This window comes from Amyelois transitella, chromosome 29 (assembly GCF_032362555.1).
Source record: "Amyelois transitella isolate CPQ chromosome 29, ilAmyTran1.1, whole genome shotgun sequence".
NCBI classification, from domain to species: Eukaryota; Metazoa; Arthropoda; class Insecta; order Lepidoptera; family Pyralidae; genus Amyelois; species Amyelois transitella.
Genome location: NC_083532.1, coordinates 660,832 through 688,422, shown reverse-complemented (window position 1 = coordinate 688,422; position 27,591 = coordinate 660,832). Strand labels below are relative to the sequence as shown.

General features: G+C 36.9%; 1 protein-coding gene across 1 annotated transcript; it reads left to right on the top strand.

Moving 5' to 3' along the window:
• LOC106135377 (uncharacterized) lies at window positions 1-27,301 on the top strand. The gene is made up of 8 exons (XM_060952714.1): window positions 1-253; window positions 5,910-6,033; window positions 11,737-11,953; window positions 11,993-12,113; window positions 15,453-15,568; window positions 18,677-18,772; window positions 25,844-25,942; window positions 27,150-27,301. The coding sequence occupies exons 1-8, from the start codon at window positions 4-6 to the stop codon at window positions 27,246-27,248; spliced, it is 1,122 nt and encodes a 373-aa protein (XP_060808697.1). The 5' UTR covers window positions 1-3; the 3' UTR covers window positions 27,249-27,301.
• The last annotated feature ends 290 nt before the right edge of the window (window positions 27,302-27,591 follow it).

Below are 27,591 nucleotides of genomic sequence, written 5' to 3'. Positions count from 1 at the left end.
AAGATGAAACCTTCACTGTTATTAATAATATTCATTCATTCATCTTTTATAAACACACAAGTTAAAAGCGCGAGTATTTTGGAGAGATCATACGAATATGTAATGAATTTAGGGAAGAATTTGGCGCCTAGTTTTCTGTCGATGATGGACTGCATGGGTGAGGAAGATGTATGGGGGTGTGTGAGGGAGAAGTCTGGGAAGATCTTGGACGGGTGGGACAAGGAAGTGCAGACGCAAAGAAGACTGTGGCAAGGTAAGGGGTTTATTTATTTAATTTTTTTTATGCCGTACAGTTAACGGCACCAATACAAAAAAAGAATAGGACCACACCATCTCTTTTCTATGGATGTCAGGCGACTAAGGGATAGGCTTGCAAACTTGGGATTCTTGTTTTTGGGGCGATGGGCTAGCATGTATTTTTTTTATTAGAATATCCTATTAAACAATTTTCAGTTTAAAACCTTATAGGTAGGATTCAGATTCAGATTTTGATGTAGATAAGTTAGTTATTAGTATTTATATCAGTATTTATTAGTGAAAGCTGCAACAGTCATTTAAAAAAAATTATAGCGTTTTTAATAGGTAATATAAAAAAATACTATTATAGCGTTTTTAATAGGTAATATAAATAAAATGTTTAAAAAGAAAGTAAGTAAGTAATTTAAGAACTTACTTATAATAAAACTTATAAAAAAGTTTAATAAAATTAAAAATTATTATTAAAACCAAAGAGTTTAAAATATACAATGACAAAATTAAGATATAGGCCATAGGATTTACGGATTTTTTTTTATATTTATGTATAAATTTTACCACAGAATTTATCGTGGACTGAACTTGAGTAACGTAACAACTTACGAAGAACAAACATATCTTATCAACATTTTGACGAATTCTGAAGAAAAAATTACAAAAACTCATTTTAAGCTTGCTTAAAACTAAGCCGTGTGGTTCCCGGCACCAATGAAAAAAAAAAAAGAATAGGACCACTCCATCTCTTTCCCATGGATATCGCAAAAGGCGACTAAGGTATAGGCTTACAAACTTGGGATTCCTCTTTAGGCGATGTGCTAGCAACCTGTCACTATTTGAATCTCAATTCTATCACTAAGCCAAACAGCTGAACGTGGCCATTCTGTCTTTTCAAGACTGTTGGCTCTGTCTACCCCGCAAGGGATATAGACGTGACCATATGTATGTATGTATGTAAAACTAAATCTCCCCCTAATTTCTGTGCTGCGCAAATTTTGCTAAATCCTTCTTTAGTGCATCTTTAGACTTTCTAAGGCCTTTCAAATCTAGACCTAGCGTTTTTGTCTATCATTGATTGGTCAGTCAAAATAGAAAAACCTAAACTGACTTTTTGTCAGTCAAACAAAAAAAAACTGACAAAAACTGACTTTTTGACTGGTCAGTCAGTGTAGATTCGACAGTTAAATTAGTTCTATTACTTTGGTACTAATGAATGATGGCTGTGCGCAAAGATTCAAATAAATAAAAATATCTGAACGTGGCCTTTCAGTCTTTTCAAGACTGTTGGCTCTGTCTACCCCGCAAGGGATATAGACGTGATAATATGTGCATACGTTAACATTATGTCTCAACTGCGTCCCTCTATTTGGTCCTTCGGGCCGGATTTATTCCGTCAGCGTCGTCGCAACCAGTATTGCAAACGGTTAAAAACGTTATCGAGTAGCGGTTAAGCGGTGGGTTTCAATCGAGGTTTGTAAGTTAATATTACACTACAAAATCATCGTGGTTTCTTCAATGTTTTCAACAGTTAACTACTTGTAATGAAAAAGATGTAGATATAACTATAGATAAAACTCTTCCGCGCGCACGCAACTTCGTCCGCGTGGAATAGTTAATTTGGGCATCATTGAAGCCCTCAAGGATGAATGATTTTCCCCGTTTTTTTTTCACATATTCCATTAATATCTTCGCTCCTTATAGTTTCAGCGTGATGTTATATAGTTTAAAGCCTTCCTCGATAAATTACCTATTCAACGCAAAATATATTATTCAATTCGAAACACTATTTCCTGAGTGTGCGCGTTCAAAAAAAAACAAACTCTTCAGCTTTATAATATTAGTATAGATGTATGTTTTCAGTTTTATGTGTTCCTACCCTAATTGTACATATATCCGGTTAGATAAAAATATGAGATCTTATTTACAAATTGTACTTAATTCACGCTTTGTAAACAGATCTTGACAATGAAAAACAGTGAATTGTCGTAGACAGATAGTGTTTAGTCATAATATTTCACGGCTTGTAGGCGTACCGTGTAATTGAAACAGAGATTGTCAACATTTTATATACAGGACGAATTACACAGATCGAGTTAGCCTCGATGTAAGTTCGAGACTTGTGTTACGAGATACTAACTCAACGATGCTATATTTTATAATAAATACTTATATAGATAGATAAACATCCAAGACCCAGGCCAATCAGAGAAAGTTCGTTTTTCATCATGCCCTTGCCGGGAATCGAACTCGGGACTTCCGGTGTCACAGACAAGCGCACTACCGCTGCGCCACAGAGGCCGCCAAATAATAAAATTTTATTATCAGCTATAAGCATTTCAACAAGAATAAATATTTAAATGAAATTGTAAGTTTAAACAAACTTACCGTGCCGTGTGGTTCCCGGCACCAATAAAAAAAACGGAATACTTAAGACCACTCCATCTCGTTCCCATTGATGTCGTTAAAGGCGACTAAGGGATCGGATTATAAACTTAGGATTCTTCTTTTAGGCGATGGGCTAGCAACCTGTCACTGTCTGAATCTCAATTTCACTATAAAGCCGTACATCTGAACGTTACCTATCGGTCTTTTCAAGACTGTTGACTCCGTCTACCCCGCAAGGGATATAAACGTATAAAGGGATGTAAACGATAATATGTAAAATTACACGAAAAAGTGTCTTCGAAGGCCTATTTTCTGAATAAAATATGGATTTAGAATTTTGTATCGATTTTATTTTTCGTTTAACAAAAAGGTTGCGTACCCCTGGCATTAGTACCCGGAAGCCGGTGACATCAGGGGCAATTTCAAACTTTCTAGACATACCACAGATCTCAATCATCACTATTAATGTTAATACAATCCGATAAATAATCATCCTCTCATACATACATACATATGTATGTACATACATACATACGTACATACATACATACGTACAATCATACATACATATATTCTCGTTCATATCCCTTACGGGGTAGACAGGGCCAACTGTGTTTAAAAGACTGATTTGCCACGTTCAGCTGTTTGGCTTTATGATAGAATTAAGATTCAAATAGTGACAGGATGCTAGCCCATCGCTTACAAGAAGAATCCAATGTTTAAAAACCTTTCCCTTAGTCGCCTTTCACGAGATCCATGGGGAAGTTCGGAGTGTTCCTATTCTAAAGAGCAGGGCACCACAGCACGTATTTTTATGGAATTTAACGTACATACGTCCCAACATATACGAGGAAGACAGAGTCGAAAGCCACGTTTGGAATGATGAAATTGATTAATAATATATATATATACGGGACAAATTACACAGATTGAGTTAGCCTCGAAGTAAGTTCGAGACTTGTGTTACGAGATACTAACTCAATGGTACTATACATATTTTATAATAAATACTTACATAGACAAACATCTAAGACCCTGGCCAATCAGAAAGAGTTATTTCCTCATCATGCCCTGTCCGGGATTCGAACCTCTGATTGAATGGTACACGTACGATAAAATAGCTACCAAGATTCGCTTTCAAAAAACCAGTTTTATTTTGGAATTCCGAGTTAACTCACTTCCCAAAGTAGTTGTTTTTGGAAACTACGCTTTGGTTTTTTGTTTCCGAGCGCTAAAGAAACTGCACACATACATAACAAATATAATCACGTCTATATACCCTTGTGCCGTGTGGTTCCCGGCACCCATACAAAAAAAGAATAGGGCCACTCCATCTCTTTCCCATGGATGTCGTAAAAGGCGACTTAGGGATAGGCTTACAAACTTGGGATTCTACTTTTAGGCGATGGGGTGGACAGAGCCAACAGTCTTGATAAGACTAATCGGCCACGTTCAGCTATTTGGCTTAATGATAGAATTGAGATTCAAATAGTGACAGGTCGCTAGCCCATCGCCTAAAAGAAGAAACCCAAGTTTTTAAAGCCTATCCCTTAGTCGCCTTTTACGACATCTATGGGAAAGAGATGGAGTGGTCCTATTCTGTTTTGTATAGGTGCCGGGAACCACACGGACTAACTAACTAGTAATCTTTTCTAAAAATCAATAACAGATCTCACTATTGTGCTTCATCAACTAAAACAATGACATCGAAAGTGCTTCGAGATACGTTCCCATGATTATGTACTTTCGATCACGAATGTAGAAAATGCTGCAGTGCAGTTCGTTACCGCTTCTTCTGCACTGACGCCTTGGAAGCGGCGGTAAACTCAGTTTTAAATAATACATTTGACGTCAACCAATGTTGTGAAAAACAAAAGATTTGACAATTATTAAGCGATATGAAGTATTCTATAATAATTAATAAATAACTAGCAGTGCTCGCGACTTCGTCCGCGTGGGATAGTTATTTTGGGCATCATTGAAGCCCTCAAGGATGAATAATTTCCCCCGTTTTTTTTTCACATTTTCCAATACTTCTTTGCTCCTTATAGTTTCAGCGTGATGTTATATAGCCTAAAGCCTTCCTTGATAAATGGTCTATTCAACGCAAAAAGAATTTTTCAATTCGTAATAGTAGTTCCTAAGATGAGCGCGTTCAAACAAACAAACTCTTCAGCTTTATAATATTAGTATAGATGAATGAATCTCAGTTCTATAAGTGTAGTAGTTCAGAGTAGACCCCTGGGTGCGACTATTGAAAACATTGGCTTTGTTAAACCTTTGTTTTCAATAGTCTTTATATACTAGTTTTTACCAGCAGTTTCGTCCGGGCGAATGTAGGGCCACCTAAGTGCAAAGGATTACAGATTTTTCGCAAAACCCACGGGATTATCAGTCGTTCAAGACTGCTGGCTCTGTCTACCCCGCAAGGGATATAGACGTGATTATATATATATGTATTATTATTATGTACTTTTGACATCACTATAAAATTAGTCATTCATATACCACGCGACTTGTTCGAATCGGAAGTTTTGTGAAAGTGAATATTTTGAAACTGGTTTGATGATTTGATGATTATGTTGGTGAGGTAGATATTATATTGAGATTAGGTATTTTATAATGTATTGGTTATGTGCCGTGTGGTTCCCGGCGAATAGTACCACTCGATCTCTTTCAAACTCCATTCAAACTAATGTTTGTTTGCTTGAACGCTAATCTCAGGAGCTACTGGTTCGAATTTAAAAATTATTTTTGCGTTGAATAGACCATTTATCGAGAAAGCAACTATAAAAAGCAAAGAAATAAAGGAATATGTGAAAAAAACCGGGAAAATTATTCATCCTTGAGGGCTTCAATGATAATTAAATAATTATTCCACGCAGACGAAGTCGCGGTCACAGCTAGTGTACTTACATAACTTTAAAATCAAACAAACATACATTGGCCGAGCTATTATACCTAAATAATGCGGTGAAAAAAAAAAAATCATGAATTTTCTTGTGCCGTGTGGTTCCCGGCACCAATAAAAAAAATAGCACCACTCCGTCTCATTCCCATGGACGTCGTAAAAGACAACTAAGGGATAGGCTTATGAACTTGAGATTCTTCTTTTAGGTGAGGGGCTAGCAACCTGTCACTATTTGAATGCACAATTCTATCATTGAGCCAAACAGCTGAACGTGGCCTATCAGTCTTTACGAGACTGTTGACTCTGTCGACCCCGCAAGGGATATAGACGTGATTATATGTATATATTATTGTTGTTACAGAAGCAGCCGATGCGGAGGTCACAAATTCAGGGAGGTCAATTAAAGAACTCCCCTCGAAGGTCGGTCAGGAGATAGAAGAGAATTTGGACACTATCGCTGTTATGATAAATAACGGAATGGCGAGGTAACTTTTGACACATACAAACATACATACATACATAAAAATCACGCCTCTTTCCCGGAGGGGTAGGCAGAGACTACCTCTTTCCACTTGCGACGATCTCAGCACACTTCCCACGCTTCATCCACATTCATAACTCTCTTCATACAAGCTCGGCGGTTTCGGGCACTCTCGACCTGACCCTTTGTCAGGACGTCCTTAATTTGATCAAGATACGTTCGTCTAGGTCTTCCCACCCCGACCTTTCCCTCCACACTCTCCTTGTATATCTGCTTAGTCAACCTGCTTTCATTCATCCTCTCCACATGACCGAACCAATAACCACTGACAATAAATATTGAATTAGATACATTTTTGTGCCGTGTGGTTCCCGGCACCAATTGAAAAAAGAATAAGACCGCTCTAAATATTTCCCATGGATGTCAAAAAAGTGGATTGAGTGATATGCTTATGAATTCAAGATTCTTCTTTTAGGCGATGGGCTAGCAACCTTTGTATGACTATTTGAATCTCAATTCTATCATTAAACCAAACAGCTGAACGTGGCCTATCAGTCTTTCAAGACTGTTCGCTCTGTCTACTCCACAAGGGATATAGATGACTATATGTATTTATAAACATCCATCCATAACCCAGGCCAATCGGAAAAAGTTCGTTTCTCATCATGCCCTGGCCGGGATTCGAACCCGGGACCTCCGGTGTCACAGACAAGCGCACTACCGCTGCGCCACAGAGGCCGACAAAAAGTTACCGAGGTTAGGTTATATATACATACATGTATGTATGTTAATGTCAGCTATTTACAAACAGTTTTAACGCACGTATTAGTGACTTGTGAGTGAATTCGGACGAGAAAGTTAGTATGGATGGCGAGTATAGAGCGTGAATCTAGTAGAAGTGATACATACATACATACATACATAAAATCACGCCTCTTTCACGGAGGGGTAGGCAGAGACTACCTCTTTCCACTTGCCACGATCTCTGCATACTTCCTTCGCTTCATCCACATTCATAACTCTCTTCATGCAAGCTCGGCAATTCTTCTATTTCATTATTTACATAAATACATATATGTAGTCACGTCTTTATCCATCGCGGGGTAGACAGAGCCAACAGTCTTGAAAGACTGATAGGCCACGTTCAGCTGTTTGGCTTAATGATAGAATTGAGATTCAAATAGTGACAGGTTGCTAGCAAGGGATATAGACGTGATTATATGTATGTATGTGTGTAAAAACGAATTTGCAGTATTTTGCGTTTGTATGCCATCTCGTATCTCATAAACTTTAAAAGGTAATAATGAAGTCACTCAACCTCCTCTTTGTGTCAGGATTTCATAAAAGGCGAGAGAAATTCGCGTGGGTTTATGAAACTTTCGTTTCCGACATTACGTCGAAATTGTGGCTTTTGGTCTTTCGCAGTCGGCTCTGTCTGCCCCGTATGGGATGAAGGCGTGTTAGTATATATATATGACGGGGTAATTATTAGGTTAAAATGCGTTATGCGCAAACGGCACAGGTTCAAATCCCACCTCAGCCGTGTAACATTGATTACACTAGTCTACAAGGTTCGGGCAACAGAACACTGACCTATATCACGATGTAGCACTAGCATTACTGATTACAAATATGCTTACCAAAATCTGTCTAGACGTCTGGTTTTTTTTTAAATATTTTTTTTTTATAATTTACCCGCATACAGGCTAAGATAAAAATGTAGATGATAGTCAACTATTTATTTGAGGGTATCTTTATAATTCATATGATATGATAGATAGACAAGTATAAAATGAGGGTATCTTTATTTTTCTTATGACACTACTACACAACAAATACTGGCTTTGCGTATTTTCTGTAATAACTTGGTTATATTTAAAATTTGTTATTAAAATGAGTGAAAATTCTGATAAAATAAGTTGTGTGAATTCCCCTGATACGTTTTGCTTCATTTGTGGCAATTTTACACCCGTAACTCAAAGGAGACCAGTAAGTGAGAATGTTAAAGTGATGTACGAAGCGTATTTCGGTTTTACAATTGGTCACCAAAATAAAAAATGGGCTCCTCATATTTGCTGCATTACTTGTGTTGCTAGTCTGAGAAAATGGATGACTGGCAAGCGTTCTTCGATGCCGTTTGCAATGCCAATGATGTGGCGTGAGCCTACTGATCACAGCTTGGACTGCTACTTTTGCTTAACTAAGACCAGTGGACATTCCAGGAAGACGAAAATCAATATTGTCTATCCTGATACTTCTTCATCTACAAGACCTGTTCCGCATGGCCAAGAATTTCCAATACCGGTTCCACCACTCGATATTGCTTCCACTAGTGCAGATTGTATCAGTAGTGCACCTTCAGCATTTGATCCAAATTTTGTGATAAGCACTAATGAACCCCACTTGATAAATCAAGCTGAACTTAACGATTTAGCCCGAGACCTTAACCTTACAAAAGAAAACGCTGAACTTTTGGGCTCCAGGTTACAACAATGGAATTTATTAGCAAAAGAAACAAAAATAAGTGTGTTTAGAGATCGTAACAAACATTTGTCTACGTTTTTTACTTCTGAAAACAATGTCTGCTTTTGTACAGATCCAGATAAACTAATAGAAAATTTAAATATTTCTCATCAGCCCAATGAGTGGAGATTGTTTATAGATTCCTCTAAATCGAGTCTTAAGGCGGTTTTGTTGCACAACGGAAATACAAAACCATCGATTCCTGTAGCTTACGCTTATAATATGAAGGAAACTTACGAAAATATGTCCCTTATCCTTAGATCTATAAACTATGATCGTTATAAATGGCAGCTATGTGGAGATTTAAAGGTCATAGCTTTGTTACTGGGTCTTCAGGGAGGTTTTACCAAATTTTGTTGCTTCCTTTGTCTCTGGGACAGCAGAGCAACTCAAAAGCATTACATTGTCAAAGAATGGCCTAATAGAGATTCTTTTGAACCAGGAAAAGAAAATATAAAATTTGTGCCACTTGTTGATCCCAAAAATGTTCTTCTGCCCCCTCTTCATATCAAGTTGGGACTAATAAAAAATTTTGTAAAAGCTCTGAACAAAGAAAGTACTGCTTTTCTATATTTAAAAAGCGTTTTTCCTAAATTGAGTGACGCTAAACTGAAAGAGGGTATTTTTGTGGGTCCGCAAATAAGAAAACTGATGAAAGATGAAGACTTCGAGAAAAAGTTAAATGACACCGAATTACAAGCTTGGAAGTCATTTCAAAATGTGGTCACAAACTTCTTAGGGAATAGAAAAGCAGAAAACTATAAAGAACTTATAGAAAATCTGCTGAAAAGCTACCAAAAAATGGGCTGTAGAATGTCGCTGAAAATTCATTTTTTGCACTCACATCTAAGTTTCTTCCCCGAAAATTTGGGAGCTGTGAGTGATGAGATGGGTGAAAGATTTCATCAAGACATTCTTACGATGGAAAAAAGATATCAGGGTCGATGGGACTCCGCAATGATGGGCGATTACTGTTGGTTCCTTACAAGAGAATCAGATTGCGAATATAAAAGAAAATCTCCACATTCAAAGGGAAAAACAACTTTAGAATAGATTATATACATTATTAATAATTTTATGTGTTTATTTTTTATTAATTACAATGATTTCTTGCTATTTTATATCTCGGTTTTTTATTTTTTCTGTAACAAATTGTACAATTAATAAACAAAAAAAAAAAAAAAAACCTGACGTCTAGGCAAAATTCTAAGCTCAGATTCGAATTAAGCGTGGTCGTTTTACCTAGAATATCATACTCTGGTCTCTGTTGCTCTCCTTAACTTCAATTTTGTTGGGTAGTGTTATTTTCGAAGTAACGTACCTACATTAGTTTGAGTACTAACAGGTGCTCCTACTTACTAAGATTAAATACCAACCAACAAATTTATACGAACTGAAGTATTATTTAACTTACGACAATGCACATACAAATATAATAGAATCTACGATTGTGTTAGTTGATAAATATAGGTAGTTAAACTAAATATAACCTAATGTGTAATACCAAACACCTAAAATGCCAAGGGAGGGGCCAAGTTACCTGTAGCACAGGTCCACCTGGACCTTTTTCAGGAACTTGGCTCTTCGCAGGACTTCAATGTCATTTAAAGATTAAACACATTATTGTTAACTAGTTAATAAGAACATTTTTGTGAAGAGCAAATAAACGTTATTATTATTATTATTATATATAGTAACGTCTATATCCCTGGCGGGGTAGACAGAGCCAACAGTCTTGTTCAGACTGAAATGCCACGCTTTACGGTTTAATGATGGAATCGGGATTCAAATAGTGACAAGTTGCTAGACCCATCGCCTAGAGGAATCCCAAGTTTATAAGCCTATCCCTTAGTCGCCTTTTACGACATCCGTGGCCAAGATTGCGAACACTTCTAAGTTCTTAAGTGCCAGTAACCACACGGTTTTTCTTACAAACACAACTTTTAATCTGCACACGTACCTAACTACGTAGAAATTTACATACATACATATGGTCACGTCTATATCCCTTGCGGGGTAGACAAAGCCAACAGTCTTGAAAAGACTGAATGGCCACGTTCAGCTATTTGGCTTAATGATAGAACTGAGATTCAAATAGTGACAGGTTGCTAGCCCATCGCCTTAAAAAGGAATCCTAAGTTTATAAACCTATCCCTTAGTCGCCTTTTACGACATCCATGGGAAAGAGATGGAGTGGTCCTATTCTTCTTTGTAATGGTGCTGGGAACCACACGGAAAGTTTAATTTGAAATTTAACACACACGTAGAAATTTAATTTGAAATCAATACAGTACAAATTCGAGTCGTATCACGAACGAGCATAACTTTCGTTTTCACATCCGCAATCGGGTAAATAGTTCGGACGATATCCGACCGACCGCTATGCTAACAGATTTCTATACAAACATACAGACATACATGCGCACTACGCAATGACTTTGTAATGTTTGCTCTGTCACATTTTTTTTATGTAAATTTCACTACCTATGATTTTTTTGACCCGAATTGGATGTTATTGGTCTTAATTTGGAAGACGTGAGAATAATTACTATGCTAATGTGTCGTGTGGTTCCCACAGAACTCCGGAATGGGATCACTCCGACTCTTTAACGTAGTAGTCGTAAAAGGCGACGTTAAGGAATCCTACTAATATTATTAATGCGAAAGTTTGTGAATATGTCAGGATGTCAGTATGGATGTTTGTTACTCTTTCACGCAAAAACTACTGAACCCATCACGATGAAATTTGGTATGTAGATAGCTGAAGACCCAGAATAACATATAGGCTACTTTTTATCCCGGAGTTCCCGCGGGATTGATTGCACGCGGACGAAGTCGCTGGCTTCTAGTAGGAACATATATCTACTGCAGCTTTTATCATGATCCAATACGTGTTAGGATTTTCTGCAACGGTCATATCCCTTGCGGAGTAGACAGAGCCGACGGTCTTGAAAAGACTGATAGGCCACGTTCAGCTATTTGGCTTAATGATAGAATTGAGATTCAAATAGTGACAGGTAGCTAGCCAATCGCCTACAAGAGGAATCCCATGTTTATAAGCCTTCCCCTTAGTCGCATTTCATGACATCCACGGGAAAGAGATGGAGTGGTCCCATTCTTTTTCCTATTGATGCCAGGAACCACACGGCATAAATGGTAACTAAAACCAAATCTTCTCCACCAGGGCATTCGGCAGAAAAAAGCATGATAGCGGGGGAATAGACAGCATCACGATATCAGCGAACACAGGAGACAAGAAGATGAAGAAGAAGAAGCAGAAGCCGGCCAAAATCCACCTGGTGCACCCTGTCATGATGGTGAAGAAACATGAGAAAGGTCGCAATTTCGGAAGAGTTCAATCTTGGGTAGTAGGTGATAAGGTTGAAGATCGCACTGAGAAAGTTGATGGAGTAGAGAGTTCTACAGTCGGTTTGAGGAAGGGCAGGGGAATTTTAGAGGATCTGTGGACAGCTGGTGAGGAAGTATTGGACGAAGCTGCCGACCATGCGGTGGAAAGTGATAAAAATGAAGACGGGGTGGAGGACAAAAGTTCTTTGGAAGGTTGGTGATGGTTTAGTTTAGATAGATTAGATTATAAGCTAGCTGTGCCCGCGACTCCGTCCGAGTGGAATAGTTATTTTGGGCATCATTGAAGCCTTCAATGATGAATAATTTTCCTCGTATTTTTTTTCCACATTTTCCATTATTTCTTCGCTTCTAATAGTTGCAGCGTGATGTTATACATATAGTCTAAAGCCTTCCTCGATAAATGGTGTATTTAAAGCAAAAATAATTGTTCAATTCGAACCAGAAGTTCCTGAGATTAGCGCGTTCAAACAAACAAACAAACTCTTAAGCTTTGTAATATTAGTATATGTGATTCGTTTTGGTTTAGTTTAGATTATGGGTTTAGTCCCGGTCGCATCCTCACCACTCTGGAGAGGAGCCCGGGGGTATGCCTTTGACCATGGATCCTGGATTGGGTGAGTCAGGTTTGTACACGAAGCGACTCCCGTCTGAGTTTCAAAAGCTTTGCAGGGAAACCTAACCCGTATTGGATCGATCATGGTCACACATCCAGTTGCCTGAATGTGCAGGTTTCCTCACGATGTTTTCCCTCACCGTAAGAGCATCGGTTAGTATTCAAACTAATGTACATAACTGATGATATTGACACAATATTTTCCTTCAATTAATACTTACTCGTATCTGACGAAATTCCCACAGGAATAATCGGAGAAGTGTCAATTGATATTAAAGTCAGTAATTGATGGGCCGTGTGGTTCCCGGCACTTATAAAAAAATATATACGACCACTACATCTCGTTCCCATAGTTGTCGTAAAAGGCGATTAAGGGATAGACTTATATACTTGGCATTCTTCTCTTAGACGATGGGCTAGCAACCTAAATCTGAACGTGGCCTATCAGTCTTTTCAACATTGTTGGCTTTATTTACCCCGCAAGGGATAAAGACGTGATTTATATGTATGTATGTAAATTCTGGGATATTTCGCCCGTTAAAATCACCACAAATTCTTCCTTATATTGCTAGTAATCTGTGCCAATTTTTAACGAAAATTATCGAGCAGTTCCGATTAATCGATGAATCATTTGGTTTACTTTCATTTCTGAAATTCACTAGCGTTTATTTGTAGCATCGTTACCGTTAAATTTTCCAAGAATAAATTCTAATTAAGTATTTTTGTCAGCAACTACCCGTACATTTACATCTATACTAAGATTGTAAAGCTGAAGAGTTTGTTTGTTTGTTTGAACGCGTTAATCTCAGGAACTACTGGTTCGAATTGAAAAATTCTTTTTGCGTTGAATAGACCATTTATCGAGGAAGGATTTAGGCTTTATAACATCATGCATCTACCTATAAGGAGCAAAGAAATAATGGAATAGGTATGTGAAAAAGACGGAGATAATTATTCATCCTTGAGGGCTTTAATGATGCCCAAAATAACTATTTAAAGCGTACGGAGTCGCGGGCACAGCTAGTAAATAAATATATACGAGACAAATTACACAAATTAAATAAGCATAGAGATTCGGTGGTCGAATTTTAAGGTGCCCAGTTAAAATGTGTGATGCGCAAAAAAGGTACAAGTTCAAATCCCACCTCAGCCATATACCAAACCAATGACTATTTTCGAAGTTATGTACATTAGTTTGAATACTAACCGATGCTCTTACGGTGAGGGAAAACATCGTGAGGAAACATGCACATTCAAGTTTCACGATGACACAAAAAGATGTGACAATTTTTGTGATGTGTGTAATATGTCCCATAATAATGAATGAAAGTTTTGAATTTGAATTTATTTACAGATTTTACATGACACTTCGTTTATTGGATTTGACTAAAGATTTACAGGTTATCAAAAACAATGTTGATAGCATAATGTAATCAACTCATAAGCATGAATAATTTAATGCATGTTTTATTTTGTTCACATAATTATTATTTAGATCATTGTTTGTAGTATAATTTAGAGTGCCGTGTGGTTCCCAGCACCAATAGAAAAGAAAATTGGGACCACTAAATCTTTTTCTCATTGATATCGAGAAAGGCGACTAAGGGCCTATAACTTAAAAACTTGTGATTATCCATTTAGGCGATGGGCAAGAGCAACCTGTCACTATTTGGATTTCAACTCTAATGATTTAGTCTTTTGAAGACTGTCGGCTCTGCCTACCCCGCAAGGGAAATAGACGTGATTATAGGATGTATGTATTTAGAGTATTTTGCACTATCTCTTATCGCTTTCTTCTAAGATTAGATAGTAATTCTGCATTATAATTAGACATTTTATTTTTTCTTCAAGTTTCTTGTAGAAGTAGTAAGTTTAAATTAGTAGTAGTGTATTAAATTAGTAGTTAAATGTAGTTCAGTGGGACGGCCTAGACAAACGTATCTCGATAAAATAGGAGATTAGATAGTAATTCTGCATTATAATTAGACATTTTATTATTTTATTTCAGTTTCTTGTAGAAGTAGTAAGTTTAAATTAGTAGTGTATTAAATTAGTAGTTAAATGTAGTTGAGTCGGAGACGTTCTAGCAAAAGTTCTGGTCAAGAGTACCCGAAACCGCCGAGCTTGCATGAAGAGAGTTATGAATGTGGATGAAGCGAAAGAAGTGTGCAGGGATCGTGGCAAGTGGAAAGATGTAGTCTCTGCCTACCCCTCCGGGAAAGAGGCGTGATTAATGTATGTATGTATGTAGTTTTTAGATTTTGGTGTCTAGTGTAGACTATAAATTTATACATTAATTATAAGAAGTTCGGTAGTTATATATGTAGTTGAACAAGGCTTAGAGCGTTACTATTGAAATAAATAAATTGCAAGTGTAGCTTTCAATATACACATCCTATCTTTTGATACCATTTCTACTTCTACGGTGCCGTGTGGTTCCCGGGCACCAATTGAAAAAGAATAGGACCACTCCATCTATTTAACATGGATGTCGTAGAAGGCGACTAAAGGACAGGCTTAGATATTTGGTATACTTCTTTTAGGCGATTGGCTAGCAACCTGTCACAATTTGAATCTCAAGTCTATCATTAAACCTAACAGCTGAACGTGGCCTTTCAGTCTTTTGAAGACTGTTGGCTCTGTCTACCCCGCAAGGGATATAGACGTTATTATATGTTATGTTATGTTCTACTTCTACATGTCCTATATCTAAAACGTCATCTATATAAAGGATTTTGTGCATTGAAACAAATTTAGGTTACTCACTTAAGTTGAATACTTACAATGACTTCAATATTGCTGGTGGTAGGTAATCAAGATGAGGTCTACGATTGTCTAAAACGCATGATTCGTAAACGGGTACATTAACAAAATGACATTAATCATTTCAATCATTGCACAATTCTTAACAATTCTAGAACAAAGAGGCAAAAAGAAGAAGAAAAAGAAGGCGATCCTGAAACTCTTAATCCTGGGAGCGGTCCTCAAGGCGAAGATCGGGACAATACTGCAAATTCTATCCTTCAAATTGCAGGTGAGAATACAATACACATTGAAAACTGTTAGGCTAGAATGCCTCCGAAATGATGTCTCTAAAACAATAAATAATAGTTTAAAAAAAACTAAAAAACTACGCTTTTATTGCTAATCAAACTAAAAAATAGAAAATAAAAATTAATGACAAAGGAATTCAGTAGTAGCAAGTCGAACAATCAGTTATAGTCAGTTGTAGTAGTAATTACCTCGGATTAAAATTATAACAAAATTAAATTTATAAACAAAACAATTTAAATCAGAGTAAAAAGCGTGGGGTGCCTGATGTAGTAAATATTAAAATCATTCTATTAGCATATATTTATGACAAGAGAGTTATGAAAATGAAGTAAAATGCACCCCACGCTTTTTACTCTGATTTAAATTGTTTTGTTTATAAATTTAATTTTGTTATAATTTTAATCCGAGGTAATTACTACTACAACTGACTATAACTGATTGTTCGACTTGCTACTACTGAATTCCTTTGTCATTAATGTTTATTTTCTATTTTTTAGTTTGATTAGCAATAAAAGCGTAGTTTTTTAGTTTTTTTTAAACTATTATTTATTTTCTATTTTTTAGTTCGATTTGCAATAAAACGGGTAGTTTTTTAGTTTTTTTATACAATTATTTTTTGGAAGTTAACACTTCTGGTATAACTATCTTACTAAAAAAGACTTTCGCAACAACCATGCGCCCATCGCCGGAGGTTTTCACAACTAACTTTCTTAAAGTTATATGTGGCCTGATTGGATTAAATCTCATAATATTCTCATCATCATGATTCTTTTTAAGGCGATGGGCTTGCAACCTGTCACTATTTGAATCTCAATTCTATCTTAAAGCCAAATAGCTGAACGTGGCCTATCAGTCTTTACAAGACTGTTGGCTCTGTCTACCCCGCAAGGGATATAAACGTGATTATATGTATGTATGATGATTGTTAATCCCAGTTGAAAAGAATTTTATAGTGATAAATCACTGTTAATAATATTTTTGACTATCCAGCAAACGTAATAATTTTCGATTGTGGCCTTGCCAGGAATCAAACCACAAGATTAAGAGGCAGATTGATACAGGAACAAAAATATTTCAAACATACCTCCACTGCCTTTACAACCAGGAACGCAACAAAGTTTATCTGAAGACATCGTGGCACTTTTGTTGTAAAATCTGTCTTTCACAAAAACAAACACAAACTTGGGACTCCTATCTCAAATAATAAGGTACTTTTTACAGGAGTCCTATCTCAAAATATCTGCACAACACAGTAAACACAGTCAGAGTCCAATCTCAGATGATAAAATCACACGAATATCCGGAAGAACAAAGCTCGACTCAACGGAAGATTCCAAACTCCAAATAACGACAAGTTATCAGCACAAAACAAAGTGCAAATAGGTAAATACACAGGCACCGGTAAAAAACAACAGAAAGAAAGTTTACAGGTGTTCGAATCGAATTCAATCAAAACTTACTGCAAAACTTATTTGACATAAATAAACTGAACTGTCACTCATTTTCCAAACGAGTATTACAGTGTTGCTATTATAAATAGGCAAAAGATACCTAATGTTAATTCAAGAATTGCATTAATATGTTAAATACGTATTAAATATCGCAAAGTTCTGTAGGTAGTAACTTTATTCTTGTATTTTTGTAAATTTATTTGTTCAATTTTCATTTATTACTTTTGTTTTATTACTTATATATTTTTTATTGTTTTAAAATATTCTACTAATTCTACTATGGTTTCTAATGGTAATTCTAAATGGAGCAATGCGATGAAATAAAGAAGCCTCAGGTTAATAGTAACATTATATGGAAATATATTACATCTCTTTTTGACTCATTATACGTCAGAACTTCTTGGTTTCTTGTATGGAGATTACTGGCACTGGTGCTATCTCTGTCTCTCTTACTCTCATACGAAGGATCTAAAAATGAATTTATTAATCCTGGCAGTTTTAATAAGGATAATGAGAAACTCTTATCAAAATATTGCATTGTCATCGGTCCTTGATACGTGTGCAAAGTTCCAAGTTGATCAGACGTTTAGAAATCAGTGAAAATTAAGCTCAAAGATTCCGTTACATACATACATACATACATACATACATACATACATACATACATACATACATACATACAACCCAAGCTAATAAAAGCGTAGTAAAAATTCAGGACACTCTGTGCATTAATCTATTTCAAATTTAAAAAACTGTAAAAAAAAAACATTTTTTACCTTTAAAATTTCGTATAAATCGTTAAATTACAACTATTCTCTCGTCCACGTCGATAATTAAGAAGTTGAAGTTGTTGAAGAAAATGCTGCAGTGCAGTTTGTTCCTATCTTCTTCTGCACTGACGCTTTGAAAACGGCAATAAACTTAGTTTAAAATAATTTATTTGACGTCAACCAATGTTGTGAAACCAAAAGATATGGTGATATTGAAATGTCTCATAATCTATACTAATATTATAAAGCTGAAGAGTTTGTTTGTTTGAACGCGCTAATCTCAGGAACTTCTGGTTCGAATTGAAAAATTATTTTTGTGTGAATAGACCATTTATCGAGGAAGGCTTAAGGCTATATAACATCTTTGAAGCCCTCAAGGATGAATAATTTTCCCCGTTTTTTTTTTTCAAATTTTCCATTATTTCTTCGCTCCTAATATGTAGTTGCAGCGTGATGTGATATAGCCTAAAGCCTTCCTCGATAAATGGTCAATTCAACACAAAAATATTTTTTTTAAATTCGAACCAGTAATTAGTAGTTCCTGAGATTAGCGCGTTCAAACAAACAAACTCTTCAGCTTTATAATATAAGTATAGAAGATACAATCTTTAATCTAAATCACCCAAGAAATTGCTTGGCTTTTCACACGTTATAAAGAAAAATCCTATCGATATCTATGTCCGTGGGATTAGATTGTATAATTAGATTTAAGTGATGTGACGTCAATAAGTGATACCTTGTATCCAATTTTGAAAATAAATCTATTCTATTCTATGGACACGTCATGATTGTTTTTAGTGACAAAAAAAAGTTCTTCATTTGTGAAACTGTCGTTTATAATTTACCAAAAACAATGTTCTTCACCAGGTGAAATTCTTCATCATAGCACTCCTCGGCTTGGGCATCAACTTGGCACGGCTGTGGATTGACATTAAGAACAAACACCAGCATCAACCGCAAAAGGTGAGTGGGTTTCCAAACTTCTTTCCGGGAACCACACGGCATGACACAGACAGGGTCTTGCCGTGTGGTTCCCGGCACCAATTAAGAATAGAACTTAGAAAATACGACTAGAAATAAAAGAATCAACATTACAGCCAGGAGTCGAATTAGTGGTAACGATCAAGTAAGCATGCCGTGTGGTTCCCGGCACCAATGAAAATATGAACTACCCCGCAAGGGCTATAGACGTAATTATACGAATGATGAGAAAATATGATTAAATATTTATTTATTTATAATATATACATTCATCCTACTAATATTATAAATGCGAAAGTTTGTTAGTATGTAAGTATGGATGTTTGTTACTCTTTCACGCAAAAACTTGATTTTAGAAACGCGGGATTGATAGGGTTTCCATGCGGACGAAGTCGCGGGCGGCCTCTAGTATATATATTTAGTTGATAGCGGGTTTTAATGCACTATAATAAAAGACAAAATTACCGTTATAATCCTGCTTAGAATTGTAGTATTGCACTTACAATAAAGCTTTCACAAGTTAATTGAAATGTCGCTTGAATTTAATTTAATGTAATGAATAAACTACTATCATTAATTTACTGCTAACTACTTTATTTGTTCGGGATTCATCTTTCGGGCGATGGGCTAGCAACCTGTCACTATTTGAATCTCAATTCTGCCAAACAGCTGAACGTGGCCTCTCAGTCTTTTCAAAACTGTTGGCTCTGTATACCCCGCAAGGGATATAGACGTGACTATAAATTAAACTATAAATTTACCACTCCATCTCTTCCCATGGATATCGTAAAAGTCGACTTAAGGTAAGGCTTATAAACTTGAGATTCTTCTTTTAGGCGATGGGCTAGCAACCTGTCACTATTTGAATCTCAATTCTATCATAAAGCCAAACAGCTGAACGTGGCCTATCAGTCTTTTCAAGACTGTTGGCTCTGTCTACCCCGCAAGGAATACAGACGTGGCTATATGTATGTATGTATTAATTTACAAATGCACTCATTAAAGGCATGTTCAATTGTTGACTTTGCGGCGACGTATCACGCCATCTGTAAATCGCATCGAAGAACGTGACGCGCAGCGTAGATTCTAAATCGCGCAAGCGAAGTTATCACTGATTCCATCATAAACACAACTTCAGACACAACATATTCGGAGCTGCAGTGCCTGACCTGACCTCTAGCCAGTCAGAGTATCCTCCCACTGGCCCGGGTCAAGCCCGAACTGTAGCTCAAAAAAAACACAAATTTTGTTTAAATCTTTTCAATTGTACTGCCGTGTGGATCCCAGCATATATATATATATATATATTTAAAAGGGGAAAAGGCGTGATGTTATATACATACATACATAAAATCACGCCTCTTTCCCGGAGGGGTAGGCAGAGACTACCTCTTTCCACTTGCCACGATCTCTGCATACTTCCTTCGCTTCATCCACATTCATAACTCTCTTCATGCAAGCTCGGCGGTTTCGGGTACTCTAGGACTTTTCTTACCTACTTATTTAAAAAAACAAATTTGTTTAAATCTTTTCAATTGTACTGCCGTGTGGATCCCAGCACTCCTTCTCTTTTCCACGGATGTCTTGTAGACGTGCGTGTGGTTTCAGGCATCAAAAAAAAAAGAATAGGACCACTCCGTGTCTTTCCCATGGATGTCGTTTAAGGCGACTAAGGGATAGGGTTATAAACTTGGGTTTCATCTTTTAGACGACGGACTAGCAACCTATAACTATATGAATCTCGATTTTATCATTGAGCCAAACAGCTGAACGTGGCCTATCAGTCTTTCAAGACTGTTGGCTCTGTTCTCACGGAAGAGATATAGCATACAAACATACATACATACATAAATCACGCCTCTTTCCCGGAGGGGTAGGCAGAGACTACATCTTTCCACTTGCTACGATCTCTGCATACTTCCTTCGCTTCATCCACATTCATGACTCTCTTCATGCAAGCTCGACGGTTTAGGGTTACTCTTGCCCTGACCCTTAGGGATTTAGACGTGACTATATGTATGTATTTATACTAATATTATAAAGCTGAAGAGTTTGTTTGTTTCAACGCGCTAATCTCATGAACTACGAGTTCGAATTGAAAAATTCTTTTTGGGTTGAATAGACAATTTATCGAGGAATGCTTTAAGCTATATAACATCACGCTGCAACTATAAAGAGCAAAGAAATAATGGAAAATGTGAAAAAAAAAACGGGGAAAATTATTCATCCTTGAGGGCTTCAATGATGCCCAAAATAACTATTCCACGCGGACGAAGTCGCGGGCACAACTGATGTATGTATGTATATTTATCGTTCCTTGTCTAACACACATAAATAGACAGAGATGGAACACTGTCACAGTTTTTGCTAACGGACCAATAGAAAAGCTGTGGTTTTAACGGTATGGGAAATGCAACTTGGCTAGATACGAGTAGCTTTAAACGCTTGTTAAAGCTGGTTTGAACTTAGCGCAGAAACTAAAGAAAATGCTGCAGTGCAGTTTGTTACCGCTTATTCTGCAGGGACGCCTTGGAAGCGGCAGTAAGCTTAGTTTTAAGTAATTTATTTGACGTCAACCAATGTTGTGAAACTAAAAGTTTTGACAATTAATAAGCGATATGAAGTATCCTATAATAATGAATAATAAAGAATTTGAAAAGCTTGTTCAGGTTGTCTGGAAGAGATCCCACTTAGGGATAAGCCCGCCTTTGTACTGTACCGTTTTTTTTAAAGTACTCCTTTATAAAACCATAAAGTATTTACTTACTTACTTAATACTTACTTTTATATAGTAATAGTTTCAAACAGTTAACGTGCCGTGTGGTTCCCGGCACCAATAGAAAAAAAGAATGGGACCACTCCATCTGTTTCCCATGGCTGTCGTAAAAGGTGACTAAGGGATTGGCTTATAAATATGTGATTCCCCTTTTAGGCGATGGGCTAGCAACCTGTCACTATTTGAATCTCAATTCTATCTTAAAGCCAAATAGCTGAACGTGGCCTGTCAGTCTTTCCTGCTGGCTCTGTCTACCCCGCAAGATAAAGACGTGATTATGTTTGTGCGTGTATAAAGTATGATGACCAATATCAATAGGTGTAAATTGGTCTGTATGGTCGTTCGTATCGCCTTAACAATGTAAAATTGTCATTGCACTTTCCTCTGCAACCTTACGGTGTCAAGAGGTCAGAGATTGCATTCTTGATGCACCTTAAACGTTAATGCAAGGTCATGTCTAACTTTCTTTGAGTTCCTTTACCGTTAAGTTACTGAACTTGTGTCGTGCGGTTCCCAGCACTATAGAATAGGACTACTGCATATTTTAACTATAGGTGTCGTAAAAGTCGACTAAGGGATAGGCCGATGAAGTTGGGATTCTTTTTGTAGACGATGGGCTAGCAGACTGTCACTATATGAATTGAGTGTACGAGGCTTCAAAAAGTGGGAAGAGGAATCCCAAGTTTATCGGCTTTTCCCTTAATCGCCTTTACGACATCCCTTGGAGGGAAGATAAGGCTATGAAGGCCACGTTCGGCTGTAAAGATTAATGATAGAATTGAGATTCAAATAGTGACAGGTTCAAATAGGTACAAACATACATACTAAAAAGTATGCAGAGATCGTGGCAAGTGGAAAGATGTAGTCTCTGCCTACCCCTACGGGAAAAAGTCGTGATTTTATTGTATGTATGTATGTGTATATACAAAAAATCACACACTTAATGTGGCGCTAATTTAATCCATTATATACTAGAGGCCGCCCGCGACTTCGTCCGCATGGAAACCCTATCAATCCCGCGGGAACTCCGGGATAAAAATTAGCCTATATGTTATTCTGGGTCTTCAGCTACCTACATAACAAATTTCATCGTAATCGGTTCAGTAGTTTTTGCGTGAAAGAGTACCAAACATCCATACTGACATCCTGACATACTCGCAAACTTTCGCATTCATAATATTAGTAGGATTATTTATTTGTACGGTACAAATAAATAATCCTACTAATATTATGAATGCGAAAGTTTGCGAGCCTACCTACTAATTCATTTAAATTCGATGAATCGTGAAAATGGTCTGCACATCTCCGTCATTTTGTTTTGGACTAGATACGTCTATTTTTAAAACAGTTAAAAGGTCATGGCGTCTGGGTAATGAGAGTGAAAGTTAAAAGAAATTACGAGAAGGTCACTTGTTGGAAGAAAGTTTTGAAATGAAACAAAGATATTTCCGTTTATATAATACAACCTCATCACAGCTATTTTCAAACATACATTCATACAAAAAATCAAGCGTTTTTCCCGGAGGGGTAGGCAGAGACTACATCTTTTCAGTTGTCACGATCTGTGCATACTTCCTCCACATTCTATTGTCAGTTTTAAATAAATATATATATATATTTTCCTAAAAGAAGAATCCAAGTTTAAAAGACTATCCCTTAGTCGTAACATATGCGTAAAATTAAAAGTTATATTTGAAAGTGCGTATCTAAGCTGTCTTCTGTCTATAAATTAACTAATAGTCAAAGAGGCTTTACCGTTTTTTTTTCCTTAAGTAAGTCTTGTTTTCTGATGGGACTTTCACTGTCTGACAATTGGATTAAGGTTATGTTATGTTACTTTTAATCGTTCATGCTGGTTTAATGCTCATTTTCATTCATTCATATATTCACGTCTATATCCCTTGCGGGGTAGACAGAGCCAAAGGTCTCTAAGACACTGGTAGGCCACGTTCAGCTGCTTGGCTTCATGATGGAATTGAGATTCAAATAGTGACAGGTTGCTAGCCCATCGCCTAAAACGAGAATCCCAAGTTTATAAGCCTATCCCTTAGTCGCCTCTTACGACATCTATAGGAAATGAGATTTAGTGGTCCTTTTCTTTTTTATGTTGGTGCCGGGAACCACACGGCATGCTCATTTTCTTCTTTATAATTGTACTTACTCACAATGTTTTTGATCACTCAATCAAGAGTTCTTTTAATACCTACAGGTATAACATACATACATTTGATCACGTCTATATCCCTTGCGGGGTAGACATAGCCAACAGTCTTCAAAAGACTGACAGGCTACGTAACTGTATATTATATGTATGGATGTCGTAAAAGGCGACTAAGGGATAGGCTTTTAAACTTGGATTCTTCTTATAAGCGATGGGCTAGCAACCTGTCACTATTTGAATCTCAATTCCATCATTAAGCATAACAGCTGAACGTGGCCCGTTAGTCTTTTAAGGGATTTAGACGCGATTGTGTGCAGGTTGATGTGCTGTAGACTGTACAGTACACTCACGTTCATTAAACCAGATTCGTGACACACATTGTACCCGCTTTCATTTACTGCCTGTGTACTCGACACGGCTAAAGTGCAATGTGTTAATTGGTCTTCTTTCGCTTCATACTTACAATCACGTCTTTGTTCCTTACGCGGCAGGCAGAGTCGACAGTGTGAAAGGTCACGGTAAGCTGTATGGCTTAATGATGGAATTGAGATTAAAACAGTGACAGGTTGCTAAACAATCGCCTTAAAAAAGAATTCCCAATGTATTAGCCTTTCCCTTTATCGACTTTTACAACCTACACGGGAAGAGAAGAAGCTAGCACACACCTATGTTTAACCTAGATTACATACATACATATGGTCACGTCTATATCCCTTGCGGGGTAGACAAAGCCAACAGTCTTGAAAAGATTGAATGGCTACGTTCAGCTGTATGGCTTAATAATGGCATTCAGATTCAACAACAGTGACAGGTTGTTAGCCCATCGCATTAAAAAAGAATCCCAAGTTTGTAAGCCTATCCCTTAGTCGCCTTTTACGACATCCATGGGAAAGAGATGGGGTGGTCGTATTCTTTTTTGTATTGGTGCTGGGAACCACACGGCACTACATTTTAACCGGTTTATATGTATAATAAATTCTACTCGCACACGTTCTCATTTTTGTTTAATCAAATGCAAGTGTGTCAGTCAGGCTAATGCAGTTGAATTATAATTTCCGACACAAGACTCTTATGAATGTTGACTCGGACGAGTTAATTTAATTAACTAACTATCCTTTTACTCACTGTACGCAATAACTCAAAATTATAATCAAACTAGAGGCCGCCCGCGACTTCGTCCGCGCGGAATCATTTGCAGGGATTCCGGGATAAAAAGTAGCCTATAATGTTATTCTGGGTCTTCAGCTACCTACATTACCAAATTTCATCGTAATCTGTACAGTAGTTTTTGCGTGAAAGAATAACAAACATCCATACTGACATCCTGACATACTCACAAACTTTTGCATTTATAATATTAGTAGGATTTCCAGGTTGCGCCATTTTCTATCTAGTGACACAAAACTATTAATCGCGCACTTGTAGTAAAAATGGAGTAGACAGTAACGCCATCTAGCTAATAGTGTTAGAACTACGACGTAACGACGGTTTCTATAGCATTAAGTGATGTCGCCAGTCGCGTCGAGATTTCCTCTTCGTTTTTTATACTAATTAGTACCATTGAAAAACGCTAGATGGCTCTAGAATTGCTCCCCAAGTCGAGACCGCTCGTAATATGCTGAACAAATTTTTTTTAAATTTTGCGTGGGTCTTCTTTTCCGTGAAAATTATGGAAAAAATACTCCGTGTCACCTTCGAATTTCTATTCTGATTGTTCTGATGGGACCAAATTATGTGAAAATTAATCCAATTGTTTTGAATATGTTTCTATCATACAAATATACGAATCTTTTCTCTTATTTATTGGACTGCGATTCTGGAGGATTCATTTTTATCTGGGTTATTTTTATCCGGGTAAAACATATTATTATTTATATTTATATATTTTTTTTATTTTACTGTTACTACCCGTACATTACATCCATCTCAGTTTGGTCCAAAGGTTCCACTGGCAGAGAATGCCTTGTGGCATTAAGTCCACCTGTTGTACATTTTACGTGCATAAAGTTTAAATAAATAAAATCGGTAGTTCCTGTGGAATTTGTGAAAGACTTATACTTATATACTTGACCAGAATGTAAGTAGTCATAAAATCACATCTTTTTATCAATTCCAGGTTATATATTACGAGCACGCGTCTCACCAACACCATTATGACCACGAGGAGGAACCACACGGCTGGGGGCCTTGGTCCAGGAGTATGGAACCAGAGACAGTAAGTTTTAACACCATCCCAACACCACCAATGATTAGAATAGAATAGAACAGATTTATTTTCAAAATTGGATACAAGGTATCACTTTTTGACGTCACATCACTTAAATCTAATTATAACTACTTACTACCGCTTCCAAAGCGCATGTGTAGAGGAAGCGGCGGAACAAACTACACTGCAGCATTTTCACCGGACGTCAATTTACGAATATAGATCTCTGAAATCTAAATCGTGGGTGAATGCACATTGTCTACATTAAAAAAAAAAACAATGAATGTAAAACTAATTATTTCAAAACAAATATTTCGTCAAATAAATAAAGATAAAAGTATATATTATGTACACTATACAAATTTAAGCATTTAAGAGGGCTATTATGTCAAGCTCGGGCCACACATGTTTATCATTAAAGATGAACTTGGTACTTAGGAAAGCCTATTACAGCACAGTGGATTATATTAACGTACTTTTTGAATTTTCTATCATTCATTTCAAGAACACTTTTTTAATATATTCTACCAACCTACCTGGTTTTCCTCGCCGAATCATGATCGGAGTTTTCTGCTCTTGGCGTTTGCTCTCCTTTCTTTACTCCCTACAAAATCTTAATAGTGTCCTTCTAATTTTATATTATTTTCCCTATTCTATGTGCCGTATGGTTCCCGGCACGATACGTTGCGTAGCTATGCCATCGTCCAAAGGCGGCCCTAATCTGTTATTTTGAAGACGTCCAGATTTTCATATTAGTACTTACATACATGTAATCACCTCTTCATACCTTACGGGGTGGACAGAGCCTACGATCTCGAAAAGACTGCGAGTAATAGTGACAGGTTGCTAGCCCATCGCCTCAAGGAGGCATCCCAAGTTTCCAAGGTAGCAAGCCATACCCTAGACTTACTTTAAAATGTAAATTGACGTCCGGTGAAAATGCTACAGTGTAGTTTGTTCCGCCGCTTCTTCTACACATGCGCTTTGGAAGCTAGTAGTAATTAGATTTAAGTGATGTGACGTCAATAAGTGATACTTTGTTTCCAATTTTGAAAATAAATCAATTCTATACATACATACATATGGTCACGTCTATTTCCCTCGCGGGGTAGACAGAGCCAACATTCTTGAAAGACTAAATGGCCACTTTCATCTATTTAAATATAATATAATATTATAATCTATTCTATTCTAATGTAAATTTATTATTTTCCAGGAACCAGACATAGAAATTGACTTAGACGGCTCCAACACTCCCTACAGGGCACAAGAACGGCCAGCGACCATATATAGACCACTTCTAACAAGAGATTAAAAGCTTTAAGCTATATTAATGATAAGACTTTCCGACTCCCTTGTTCTCGAACTTTGACAAGACTTATTTTTTATCATCTCTCTCCCTCTATCATTCCGAATAACCAACGAGATAGAAAGAACGATTAGAGATTTAAACATCTCATCATGCTTCGTGAATAGACTTATCTCATGCGGGGTAGACAGAGCCAACAGTCTCGAAGAGACTAATAGTTCAGCTATTTGGCTTTAAGATAGAATACTTATTACTTATCTATTGATTACAATAATACAACTCTTTTTTTTGAAGTGAAAACTTATCAGCGGCGTTTAGCCGTTTTGTGCATACATACATATAATCACGT

What these genes read in the sequence shown, in the direction of transcription:
- LOC106135377 (XM_060952714.1), top strand. Translation starts at nt 4, where the DNA reads ATGAAACCTTCACTGTTATTAATAATATTCATTCATTCATCTTTTATA. An exon ending in ATAAATAACGGAATGGCGAG is followed by an intron (nt 6,034 to 11,736) that starts GTAACTTTTGAC and finishes CTTCTCCACCAG; the next exon opens with GGCATTCGGCAGAAAAAAGC. An exon ending in TTCTATCCTTCAAATTGCAG is followed by an intron (nt 15,569 to 18,676) that starts GTGAGAATACAA and finishes GTTCTTCACCAG; the next exon opens with GTGAAATTCTTCATCATAGC.